Here is a 13,472-nt window from a genome sequence, read left to right as displayed (position 1 = left end):
ATTAGTTTGCAATAGCTGCGCAAAACCATTAGTGTCCCCAGCAGGGGCGCACCCTCCACATGGGTCCGAGATGGAGTCTGGTACTCCCATTCCTGGCCCTGGCCTATTTGTTACTCTGCAAGGCTCACTCCTGTCCCCCTTGTGATGAAGTGGGACTGTTCTTAATGTTTCCTCTGAAGGGAGCCATAACTAGCTATTTTTGCGCCTGAGACAAGAATATAAAATTGTGCCCCCCCAACACCACCCAGTGCCCCCAAAACACCCCCCCAGCACCGCCCGCAGAAACAACTCCCCCCCCAAGTGCCACCTGCTCCGCAGAAACAAACCCTCCTTCCCCAGCGCCACCTCGCCAAAACAGCTGTGGGCTGAAAAGGAAGGTGTGTGGGGAGGAGAAACAGCACGCATAGCGTGACCAGATCACAGCAGTAAAATAGGACCCCGCTCGGCCCCACCATCACACCCTTCTTCACCCCCTAACCCCCCGGTGGCTTGCTGTGTCCCTCCTAGTCAGTCCTCCACCCACCACTTGCCTCCTTTCACCTTCTCCCTCCCCTGCCAGAAACCCCCATGCCCATCCCTAGAACCCCTGCTGGCTCACTGCTTACCTCTTTGCCCACCCACCACTTGCCCACCCGCTCTCCCCTCCCACCAAGTATAAAGCCTCATTCAAAGACCCAGGGGTCACTATATTACTGCACACAGCAGTCGATCAATGCAGTTGTAGATAAATCTCTGCATTATGCATTTTTGTATAACTTTTACATGACTTTGTTTTGAACCTTGGTAATATGTTATAGCAAGCTCCTAAGGTAGTATAATTAAGGTAAAAGAAAAATGTCTTTTTGCTAGAAGTAGAATAAGATCTTCCCCCAACTTTGTAATCGATTGCCCTATTGAATGAACAAGGTGAGACTGAGGAAGGCGTGGAAGGCAGCACCTCCAGACAGCTGCAATCCTTGCTGAGGGTCTCGGAGCCAGACCAAGGACAACCAAACTTGTCAAGTGGGCTGACTAGAAAAGAGCAGACATACTGAAGGCCTCAGGGGTTAGAAGCAAGCACCTTCCTTTGGGAACACCCTCTTTGCAGCATTGGAACAACCCCCAGCCCAGAGAAAAGCAGCAAAAAGGACCAACAGACACAGTCCGAGATTTTCAATCTGGGAGATTTGCCCCTCTCCAGCCACTGACTCGCCACTCGCCTCCTCACCCCCCCGCCCCAAGTATAAAGCCTCATTCAAAGACCCAGGGGGTCACTATATTAATGCACACAGCAGTCAATCAATGCAGTATCAAAAATTAAAATACTGAAAATGGATGGCCCCCTCCATCCACCGACTCACTGCTCGCCTCCTCACCCCCCCTCCAAGTATCAGGGGCAGCAAGTTTGTAGAAATTTTGGTGGTGCCCAGAATGCTCAGAGCCCACCCCCTCAAACTCTGCCCCCCACCTGCTTAAGGCTCTGTGAGGAAGTTTGGGTGGGGGGAGGGGGTCTGGGGTGCAGGCCCTGGATTGGGGCAGGGGATTTGGGTGTAGGATGGTTGAGAGGGGTTCTGGGATGGAGTCTGGGGTGCAGGCTCTGGGATGGAGTTTGGGTGCTGGGTCCGGGCTGTGGCACAGGTTGGGGGTACAGGATGGATGGGGGGTGCAGGCTCTAGGAAGGAGTGCGGAGGGCAGGGTGCAGGCTCTGGGAGTTTGGGGGCAGAAGAGAGTGTGTGGGATGAGGTCGGGGCACAGGCTCTGGGACAAAGTTTGGGTGCTGGGTGCAGGCTCTGAGCTGGAGCACGGGGTGGGGTGCAGGCTCTGGGAGGGAGTGCTAAGGGCTGGGTGCAGGCTCTGGGACAGAGTTTGGGAGCCAGAGGGTGAGGTGTGGGCTCTGGAAGGGGGTGGTGGGTGCTGGGGGGAGGGAACTGCCATCACATGTGGCTTCCTTCCTCCCGTGCTGCCCATCACCATAGCCTCACTGGGGGTGGGGGATGGGGCTGCCCCTTGCCCAGTTTGCAGGAATCGTGGCTGGGAGGGTAGGGGGGTCGGATCACAGGGTCAAACACTCACCGAAGCCCCAGCAGCTGCTCAGGTGAGTGAGATCCACTGGCTGCAGATGATCCTGTCTCCCACCAGAAGACCCCTCAACATCTCCTCCAGATTGGTGCCGAGGGAGGGGGACGGCTGCGAAGCACGTGTGTGCCCCCTCCCGCTCCTGATGTGCAGCAGCCAGCTGCCTTCTGGCATCCTGTTGCCAAGGCAGCAGCAGCTTTCGTTCCAGCAGGGATGCTCCAGGGCTTTTCTGTGCCTCTCAGCTTTGGGCGCTCAAGGCAAGTGCCTCACTCGCCTTGCCCTTGTTCCAGCACTGCCTTTGAATACTGTAGGGGTGCCTGAGTTTCCCCTATGCATTTCTTAAGTCTCTAGGTGGTGGAATAAGGGGGTGTAATTGTTGCAGAGAAAAGGGTCAGTGTACATAAATGGCTGACACTCTATCTCCTGGCAACTAATGACCGGGGCCCTTCCTCCCTGCAATACAATGAAAATATTCCCTCTGAAACTACTGATGTCAAACTCATCCACTAACTACTAATTATCATCAAGTACCATAATCCACTTTTCTTATTTATTGCTTACAAATGCTTGAAATTTGGTAAAAATAAAATAGATAAAATTTTCACAATAACTTTACATGAAGTATTGCACAACAAGGCTCTTCAATACACAATAACGGAGTGTTCAAATCCTCAATGAGGAAATTAACTGTACAACATTCATTAGTTTACCACTATTAAGCAAAACTTCATTTTTGATAAATGTTTAAAATATTTTCTAGATTCTTACAACTTATATTAACATTTATATTTCAGTTAGTATTTTAAACTGAAAAGTATTCAAATATAACAATTTAAATAAAGCTGGCAACTATGCAGCATTGTTTTTCTACCCTACTACAGCATCAGATCTTTTCAAGTCTGTTTACTTCACATAAAACTGGAGAAAGAAAACTAAAAAATAATCAATAGTCCTCAGTCAGCCCTCTGTGGAAAAGAGGAAGATAAGTTTCATGTCTATTATTACACAGACATTTCTCTAGTGGTTCACTTGTGCAGATTCAAACATGAGCAGCTTTAAGTTGCTCTAAATGAATTCTTAGCTCAGGACACAGTTCAGTTAGCAGCAGTTCCAACAACACCTGAAAAAGAAAAGGAAAACTACTAAGATTAATGTAAACAGCAAATAAGAATTTCTACCTCCTTTCTGAGATGTTCAGATAATCACAAATAATAGGATCACCTGGTTCATCTAATCCATCCTACATGGGACTATCATTAATTTCCCATGTGCCACTATCATCACGCAGCACGGTATTATCTGCATTACCCCAAAACTGATTTCTCAAAAAGATGAGATAGAAAATCAGTTTCTGATTATATGAAAAAGGAAGTTGGAGGAGGGAAGTGGTCAGTGTTGACATAATGTGCAAGATCCTCAGCTGGTGTAAATTGGTGCAACTCTACTGAAGCCATATCAGTATAGTGGATCTGTTCCACTATATCTAAGTCCTGGTCTACACTACGAGATTAGGCCGAATTTAGCTGCGTTAGATTGATTTAACCCTGCACCCGTCCATACGATGAAGCCATTTTTGTCGACTTAAAGGGCTCTTAAAATCGATTTCTGTACTCCCTGATGAGAGGATTAGCGCTGAAATCTACATCGTTGGGTTGAATTTGGGGTACTGTGGACGCAATTCGACGTATTGGCCTCCGGGAGCTATCCCAGAGTGCTCCATCGTGACCGCTCTGGACAGCACTCTTAACTCAGATGCACTGGCCCGGTAGACAGGAAAAGCCCCGCGAACTTTTGAATTTCATTTCTTGTTTGACCAGCGTGGTGCACTGATCAGCACAGGTGACCATGCAGTCCCAGATTCGCAAAAGAGCTCCAGCACAGACCGAATGAGAGGTACTGGATCTGATCGCTGTTTGGGGAGATGAATCCATGCTATCAGAAAAGGCCCTCTCATTGGGGGCTTGGTATGCAAAAGGAGGGCGCTGCTGTTTGAAACCATTCCCACACGTTATGAAGGCTGAAGAAGCTGAAAGACTGTGGTTCACCATGGCTACCTGCAAGCTGAATCCTGTTGCCTGGCCCTGCGTCTGTGATCTCTCACACCAAACCGGCAGGCCCTCAATATAAGAGGCAAAATGCAACCTTGTAGCAAAAGCACATGTGCTATGTAATGTTAACAGCTTGGTTCACCGTGAAAGAGTCTACCCATTGTTCTTTAAAATGTGTCTTTTTAAATACTCCTCTCCCCTTTCTCCTCCTGCAGCTGCAAATGTTTCAGTGCTACTCCTATCATCTCCCTCCCAGAGGCTAGTGCAGATAAGAAGGTGAAAAAAACACACTCGCAATGTAATGTTCTCTGAGCTCATGCAGTCCTCCCACACTGAAAGGGCTCAGAAGAATGTGTGGAGGCAAACAATGGCAGAGTCCTGGAAAGCAGAAAATGAACATTAGGACATGAGAGACAAATGAGATGAGAGGCGGCAGGAGCAAGATGAGAGATGGCGATAGCGTGATGAGCAGAGGCAGGATGCCATGCTGAGGCTATCAAACTGATATGCTCCAGCATCTGGTGGAGCTGCAGGAAAGGCAGCAGGAGCACAGACCACCGCTGCTGCCTCTGTGTAACCGCCCGCCCTCCTCCCCAAGTTCCATAGCCTCCTCACCCAGACACTCAAGAATCGGGGGGGGGAAGGGAAGGAAGGCTCCAGGCACCCAACCACTCCACCCCAGAGGACTGCCCAAGCTACAGAAGTCTGGCATTCAGTAAGTTTTGAAGTGCAGCAAGGCCTTGTCCTTCCCTGCTCCCCTCATCCACCACCCTGCCCGGTGCTTCCCTCCTCCCCCACCCCTCCCAGGCTACCTTGGCAGTTATCCCCCTATTTGTGTGATGAATTAATAAAGAATGCATGATTTTGAAACAACAATGACTTTATTGCCTCTGCAAGCGGAGATCAAAGCGGGGAGGGCGGTTGGCTTACAGGGAAGTAGAATGAAACAAGGGGGCAGATTTTCATCAAGGAGATACAAACAGAACTGTAACACCATAGCCCGGCCAGTCATTAAACTGGTTTTCAAAGCTTCTCTGATGCACAGCGCGCCCTACTGTGATCTTCTAATCGCCCTGGTATCTGGCTGCATGTAATCAGTGGCCAGGCGATTTGCCTCAACCTCCTACCCCGCCATAAACATCTCCCCCTTACTCTCTGATATTGTGGAGCACACAGCAAGCAGCAATTATAATTGCAATATTGGTTTCGTTGACGTCTAACCAAGTCAATAAACTGCACCAGCGCACTTTTAAACGTCCAAATGCACATTCTACTGCTATTCTGCACTTGCTCAGCCTATAGTTGTACAACTCCTTATTACTGTACAAGATGCCTGTGTATGGCTTCATGAGTAAAGGGGTAGGCTGGGTCCCAAGGATAACTAAAGGCATTTCAAAGTCCCCAACAGTTATTTTCTGGTCTGGGAAGTAAGTCCCTTCCTGAAGCTATTCGAACAGACCAGAGTTCCTGAAGATGCGAGTGTCATGTACCTTTCTCAGCCATCCCATGTTGATGTCAGTGAAACGTCCCTTGTGACTCACCAATGCTTGCAGCACCATTGAAAATTACCCCTTGCAGTTTATGTACTGTCTGCCAAGGTGGTCCGGTCCCAAGACAAGGATATGTGTTCCATCTATCGCCCCACCACAGTTAGGGAATCCCATTGCAGCAAAGCCATCCACTATGACCTGCACATTTCCCAGAGTCACTACCCTTGACAGCAGCAGCTCAGTGATTGCATTGGCTACTTGGATCACAGCCGCCCCCACAGCAGAGTTACCCACTCCAAATTGATTCCCAACTGACTGGAAGCTGTCTGGCACTGCAAGCTTCCAGAAGGCTATCGCCACTCACTTCTCAACTGTGAGGGCTGCTCTCATCTTGGTATTCTTGTGCTTCAGGGCAGGGGAAAGCAAGTCACAAAGTTCCATGAAAGTGTCCTTACGCAAGCAAAAATTTTGCAGCCACTGGGAATCATCCCAGATCTGCAACACTATATGGTCCCACAAGTCTGTGCTTGTTTCCTAGGCCCAGAAATGGCATTCCATGGCATGAACCTGCCCCATTACCACCATGATGTCCAAATTGCCAGGGCCTGTGTGCTTTGAGAGAAGTCTGTATCCATGTCCTCATCACTATTGTGATCGCGCTGTCGTCGCCTCCTTGCCTGCTTTTGCGGGTTCTGCTTCTGCACATACTGCAGGATAATGCACAAGGTGTTTACAATGCTCACAACAGCAGCGGTAAGATGAGCGGGCTCCATGCTTGCCGTGGTATCGTGTCTGCAGGAGGGAGAAGAGTAGAGTTGCAGCAGAAGCGGCAGATGATGACAGATGCCACGAGAATAGCTATTTATACCGAATGACAAGAGGACCTGTGGGGTGGATTCATGGCACCAGGAGAGCAGAGTTGCAGCAGAAGCGGTGGATGACGATGGTTTGCAGACCTACTGCAACGTCTGCTGCCAGCAGCACCCCGGACACAACAGCAGTGGTGACACTGAGCTGAGTGGGCTCGATGCTTGCCATGGTATGATGTCTGCACAGAAAAAAGGTGCGAAACAATTGTCTGCCGTTGCTTTCACGGAGGGAAGGGCGACTGATGACATGTACCCAAAACGACCTGCAACAATGTTTTTGCCCCATCAGGCACTGGGAGATTAACCTAGAATTCCAGTGGGCGGCGGAGACTGTGGGAACTGTGGGATAGCTACCCACAATACACCACTCCGTGAGTCGATGCTAGCCACCGTATTGAGGAAGCACTCCACTGACCTAGTGCGCTTAGTGGGGACATACATGATCGACTGTATAAAATTGCTTCCTAAAATTGCTTCTATAAATTCGACGTAATTTCCTAGTGTAGACATACAGTAAGAGAGGATCTGTACTAGGTGTAGAAAGCAGTACAAAGTTGCATTTCTGCCTCAAGCAAAATAACTTTTTATTTAAACACTTGTTCAATATGCAAAATTAGAAAGGCTAAATGAGAATGTAAATGCAGATTTTTGCAACTTCCTTTTAGTTGGAAAGAAATCCTTAAACACCTTGAAAAACCTTCTAAATGTAAGAAATCTCAGCAAGAGAACAATTTATTGTTTCTAGGCATATTTACATTTCTGAGCCTAACAATTATTTTTATTGTCATAGCACCTTAGAGACCCAGTGATGGATCAGGGTCGCATTGTGCCAGGTATTGTACAAACACAAGAAAAAATCAGTCTGTAAGGTTCTAATAATGAGCAATTAGAATGTTCAGAACTTAGTAAGATAATAAAATTCACAGATAACATGCTGGTTACTCACATACAGTAGATGCTTATTGGCTCTAGTTTCTTGCAGTGCATTGAACACTTTGATTATACCATGACGGGCATTTTGTTGTCCAACAAGGCTCTGTAGAGTATCTGCAACAAACACTTTAGATTGTATTTTCATAATGATGTTGATAAAACATATCTGCTTACAATTACTTAATGGCAAGTACACCAGAAAACATCACATACCATGACAAGGGGTTAGAGTTATATATTCAGGCTGCTATTAAGCAAGAAAGTTAAGCACATGTTTAACTTAAAGCATATGAGCTGTCACTGAATGAGACTACTCACATGCTTAAAATTAGGCATATGCTTAAGCATCTGCATCAAAGACCTTTAAAATCAGAATTTTGTTTATGCTGTTTTGGCAACACCCTCTGAGTGCTATTCCCAAAGATATACTGGGCATATTAGGTGCTTAGCAGTGCAGACCATCAGGCCTGTATTCTCATGTTATTCAAATATTCACATATACAACATGAGTAGATAAGGGATACAATTAGTTAAAGTAGTTGAAAATATCAGTTTCTGATCATCTGAACAAGTGACTTGAGGAGAGAGAGATGAGCTCAGAGTTTTGCCACAGTGCTGCCTGTCTAAATTAAAAAGCCTACATATCCCCAAATAAAGAGAACAGTGAAAAAATTTCTAGATGAATTATTTACAATTTGAATTAAACAAGTCTTATTAGGAAGGAAAAACTAGGGCTTTTTTGGCTGACCATTAGAAACAGACAGCACATTCCATTTTGCTACATAAAAAATAAGCCCCTAGACATCCTGTGTTTTTCAAGAAGAAGCCAAGCAAGCCAAGTTATGTTAAGCCAAGTATGTATAATGTACCAAATGCCTATTACAATGTGCTTTATACTATATGTCAAATATTTTCCATGCACACCTTGTGTTGTTTTGCCTGTTGAACACAAATTACAAATTACTCAAAAGCTTAGTGAGCAGTCAAATATATAATTTAATCCTGCTCTAGCAGGCGATGGGGAGATCAGGTAGTAGGGTATTCAAGTTATATTAGGTAAAATTTGAAATCTACCTTCACAATTATCAGTTGATTTACTATTAATTTCCTAGTCACTAGTTATAAGATGTTTTTCTGGCAGAAAACTATATGCTTATTATTTGTAAATTCCCAGATATTCAGCTTCTTTGGAAGAAGACAGTCACAAACTTGAACAAATAGCTACCTCTCCTGAGCTTTGGTGCCAAGAACAAATCCCGAAAGTTGATAACATTTCTTGAATAAAGGAGGAAAAGATTACCTTAACTTCGCCTAAAATGAAATATGGTATAGCAGAAAGGTGGAAATGCCTAGGTAATCCTCAAAAGAGGAAGAAGCTGCAAGTATTGGCTTGAAAACATTAATATTATCAACCAAGGGTGTGTGGGAATGTATTAGGAAGTGGCAAATTAGTAAATGTGGATAAACCTCTAACCATTTTTTTCCTAAAGCTCAAATCAAGCCTTCAAGCAATTTCTTGCAAATTGCTGATACCATATGGATAGTGAATGCATATTATGTTATTTATATTAAATTATTTCGAAGAAAATAATTACATTTGGGGAACTATATTAACAGCAGTTAGAATCTAGCCAGGAACATATGGCTCAGCTTCAATATGCTGATACCATGACTGCAAAATAAAGCCAAAGAGATCTGATGGGCGATCAGCACTTCTGAAAATCAGGCCACTTAGGTTAGGCTCCTAAATCCATATAGAGGTTTGTAAATCAGAGTATGAAAATTTTGGCCTAAAAAGTTCTTTGTTTTGAATGAATGCAAAAGAAATGTAAATCAGTAGGAAAACCTTAGTGTATTCAGCTAAGCTGCTCAGAAGTGGTTAGAACATGGGACTGGGAGATAGGAATTCTGGGTTATTTTCCTGGTTCTATGCCTAAATTGTTGTATTCTACATTGGAAAAAAGTTACTTAAACTCTCATCTTACAGACAAGAACAGGAAGCAGTTCACACAGGTACATATGCCAGCTATGTGCACAGTTTGATGCCCCCAAATCACATAAGTATTGTTTTTTGTTTGCTTTTCTTTTACTTTCTTTAAATTGCATTAGCTTTATCATCTTATTCTAAAAATGATTATTATCTAGTTAGTTTCAAAGGTCAAATGAGACACTAAGGAATGAACAGTCTCTGCGAACAGTCACTAAAATTGATTAAACACCCTCCTGAAAGGGTTCAAACTAAAAACAGTGTTTGAAGTTTAGAGGTAAAAATCAAATATGAGGATAGAATGCGAGGTGAGAGAAGCTGGTTCTGAAATCTCAGCCAGAAGAGAAGAGTCAGATTCTACTGACTTTGCTACCAGTTTTTTAATTGTGTTAGACATGGGCATATAAGTCCCATTCTGCATGGAGCAGTGCTGCAATTTACTTTCCAGAGGCACTAGGGATAAGGGCTGGGATCAAGATTGTGCCTGTTTTCAGCATTAGAAGGTATGATCTAAACTGTAAAAAGACAAATGTCGGGCTAACCTTTACTTCTTTCATATGTGGTTATGTACAGAAACACTGATGTTCTCACCTGGAATGTTTTCAAGTAGTTTTTGCTGTGCTCTCTGTTTTGTCTCCTGACTTTGCTCTTCACCTTTGCATCTTGTTGGGGCTGCTAATTTTCCATTTGGCCAGAAAGCATCTCGGAATACACTGATGTAGTAAACAAGCATTGGCTCGCTGAATATCCAGCTTACTGTGTCACGTATTTGTCTTTAAAAAGAAATTTAAAGGAGAATGTGTCATAATTCATACTTCAGATTTTACACAAACAAATGGTGGAAGACAAGGCAAACTTCATAAAATGGTGCCAGTTTATCAGTCTATGATATCAGATGATTTGGCCAGTGCCCCCCCACTTCCTATTCAGCTATATGCACTCTTACTGGAAATATGGCTTGGGTTCTTCTGAACATATGATACTGGGGTGTGAAGAAGATGGAACTCAGTGCAATTTAAGGAACACACACATTTAAAGGAGCGAACAGTAGCAGCACACTGTGGGGCCTTGTACAAAGGCTCACTGCTCGGGAAAAGCTGAGGAGGGTGAAGAGCCACACTGAAGTAAAATGATAGTCAGGAACCACAACCTGATAGTATGGGCATATGTTCCAGCAGGATAAAACAGGATGAAGCTTTTCCAGAAATGTACCTAGGAAGCTTCTTCATAGCCTGTGCTGTAACCATGGTGACTGATAGAGCTGGTTACCTCCTCCTGTAGCTAACCGTATCATCTCAAGCACTCTTCACTTAAAGAACTCAAGTTCTGGGATATAAAACCAGCTCCAGAGCAATGACCTACCATACTAACTGCTTTGCTATAACACCACAATTTAAAAATCATAACACAGTTTAGGTCCTTAAAAACAAACAAATGTCTGAACAAAAAAACACAACTCAAAGTGTGTGCACAAACGCATTCCCTCTCTCAGGGATAAGGTTCTTCTTGCTACCTATTTGCACTATGTGAAGGGGGAAAAAATCAATTTAAAACTCAGTAAGTAGCTGTTGTCAAAGGCCATTAGTCTATCAGGGCTGAACCACAACATTTCCCATTATTTCTTGTCCGATTTTCCATGTCTGTGGGAGACTATTAAAGCAATTCTGGCATGTGTGACTTGAGCTGCTGAAAGGATGAGGGGACCAGCCTGTACTGTTACTTGATTTCTGGGATGTGTTATCTACCTGTGTGACAGCATCGCAGCTAAAATAAGATAAAATATTGCTTTGTCAGATTCTCAGTGATCTTTCAGCTGGGTGAAAGTACTGCAGAAATAATTGAAGTTTACAGACTTTTGGAAGTGCAATGCTATTATCATAGCTGTCCTCCATTTTCTAATGGAAAACATTATCCAGTCGGGTAAAATCAATATGACAAATAGCCCAATTTATTTGTCAGTGAGTAGATTTTTCCCTTATGAATAAGAGTTACCATACATTGACATGGAAACAGATTACAGTAATTTTGATGTTTACAAATATTTGGTTTGATTTACTTTTGGAGGTTTCCCCCAAGGTTATAATACATGCATCCGACGAAGTGGGTATTCATCCATGAAAGCTCATGGTCCAATACGTTTGTTAGTCTATAAGGTGCCACACAACTCTTTGCCAGGTTACAATACAAACTCCCAGTGCTCAAACTTTTCCAAAATGGCAATTTGCCAGTATCCTGAGGAGCACATGTAATTACCATTAGATGGAGCAGATTGCAACCACCTTCATCTTTAATATGGAGTTATGGCCTTCAGAGATTAGGGGGAGATTTTTCAGAGGCATAAATGGGAGCGAGTCACTCAACTCTCATTGACTTTCAGGTTTATACAGGAGTAACATCAGGCGTTCTTCAACTTGTTCATAGTGTGGGCCACATCTAAAAAGAGAGAACAGCCCATGGACTACCTCCCCTTCTATTCACTATTGCCTAACATCCCTTAGTCACTACAGCAATTGCTTACACAGAAAAATAATTATTGAAGAAATATTTCGGGTAAAATCCCTACCCCATCTCTAGCTCTTTACAGGTAAAGTGACAAAGTGACACAGTGCGGCCACAGGAGATTCCCCCAGCAAAACAACTGTGGAAGACTGTCATAAGGCTGCCTTCTGGAGGACCATCTGTCAACCCCAACGCAGGTGGTGTATCAGTGACAGCATGCAGTGCCAAAGAGATTCCAAGCAAAGCTGTGACCCAACAAAGCAGCTCACGAGGCTGCCATAACTCAGGCAGACTTCCAATATGATCTAAATTATGCTAGGATCCATGGAGCAGCTCAGAACTGGGTGGGTAAAAAAGATAGCTGAAAGCCAACATCGCCTCCCATCATTCCTGGGAAGCACCTTTCAGAGACGCAGCACAGACTCTCACCCTTATTGTAGCTTAGCTGTCTTTAATGCAATTTAGCACGGATACCAAGAAGGAGACCTAGCACAATGTGGCCAACCAGCTACTGATGTACCACCAGCAAGCGCACTAGAGTCCACAATTTGAGAACTTTTGACTTACTCGAACTTGTCTGCTTGTGTCCTCTCTGCTGGCTTTATACCAGCACCTTTCCCCAAACCAACAGGATAACAGACTGTGCCAAAATGGGCGAGGTTAGTATGGTGGGTCCCCTACTTTTCTTCGCGGGGAGCTAAGACGCCACTCCTTGCCCCTGCTCTTGGGGTGCAGAGGGTTCTACTAGTGGCCCAGGAAGGTGGTAGAGGAGGAAAAAAGGGAGGGGCCTGGGTTTACTCCATACTCAGGGCTTGGCTACACTGGAGAGTTGCAGCGCTGGTGGTGGCTTTACAGCGCTGCAACTCACTCACCGTCCACACTTGCAAGGCACATACAGCGCCATATCTCCCTGGCTACAGCGCTGGCTGTACTCCACCTTGGCCTGGGGAATAATGACTGCAGCGCTGGTGAAGCAGAGCTGCTCTGCCAGTGTGGCCACCAAAAGCGCTGTGATTGTCCTCCAGAGGTATCCCAGAATGCCTGTTCAGCCACTCTGCTCATCAGTTCAAACTCTACTGCCCTGGCCTCAGGTGACCCGCCGTTTAAATGCCCTGGGAATTTTAAAAATCCCCTTCCTGTTTGCTCAGCCAGGTGTGGAGTGCAATCAGTGAATCTTTCCAGGTGACCATGCCGCCACGCACTAAACGAGCCCCAGCATGGAGCAATGGCGAGTTGCTGGACCTCATCAGTGTTTGGGGGGGAGGAAGCTGTGCAGTCCCAGCTGCGCTCCAGCCATAGGAATTACAATACCTATGGGCAGATATCAAGGGCCATGCTGGAAAGTGGCCATGACCGGGACGCGCTGCAGTGCAGGGTTAAAGTGAAGGAGCTGCAGAGTGCCTATTGCAAAGCCCGCGAGGGAAACCGCTGCTCTGGCGCTGCCCCCATGACCTGCCATTTTTACAAAGAGCTAGACGTGATACTTGGGGGTGACCTCACCGCCAATCTGAGGACCACGATGGACACTTCAGAGCGGGGTGGGGGAGGAGGAAACCGAGAGTGAGGGTACTGGGGTGCGGGGAGACACCCT

The 13,472-nt window shown here is 45.3% G+C and overlaps 1 protein-coding gene across 4 annotated transcripts in view; it reads right to left on the bottom strand.

The window, feature by feature from the left end:
• Positions 1-2,591: 2,591 nt before the first annotated feature.
• SNX25 (sorting nexin 25) overlaps positions 2,592-13,472 on the bottom strand; it is a 157,999-nt gene continuing 147,118 nt past the window's right edge. Inside the window, exons 17-19 of one of the 4 annotated variants that reach the window (XM_050948371.1) lie at positions 9,974-10,155; positions 7,409-7,509; positions 2,592-3,175 (exon numbers count right to left, since the gene is read on the bottom strand). In XM_050948371.1, the coding sequence (XP_050804328.1) occupies positions 3,095-3,175; positions 7,409-7,509; positions 9,974-10,155 (364 nt within the window). In that variant the 3' untranslated portion in view covers positions 2,592-3,094. Of the gene's footprint in view, positions 3,176-4,969; positions 6,386-7,408; positions 7,510-9,973; positions 10,156-13,472 lie in introns of those variants that run through there. The other 3 variants (XM_050948370.1, XM_050948373.1, XM_050948374.1) reach the window with 3 other exon arrangements.

This window comes from Gopherus flavomarginatus, chromosome 3 (genome assembly GCF_025201925.1).
Source record: "Gopherus flavomarginatus isolate rGopFla2 chromosome 3, rGopFla2.mat.asm, whole genome shotgun sequence".
Lineage (NCBI taxonomy): Eukaryota > Metazoa > Chordata > Testudines > Testudinidae > Gopherus > Gopherus flavomarginatus.
This window is presented reverse-complemented; position numbering and strand designations above follow the sequence as displayed.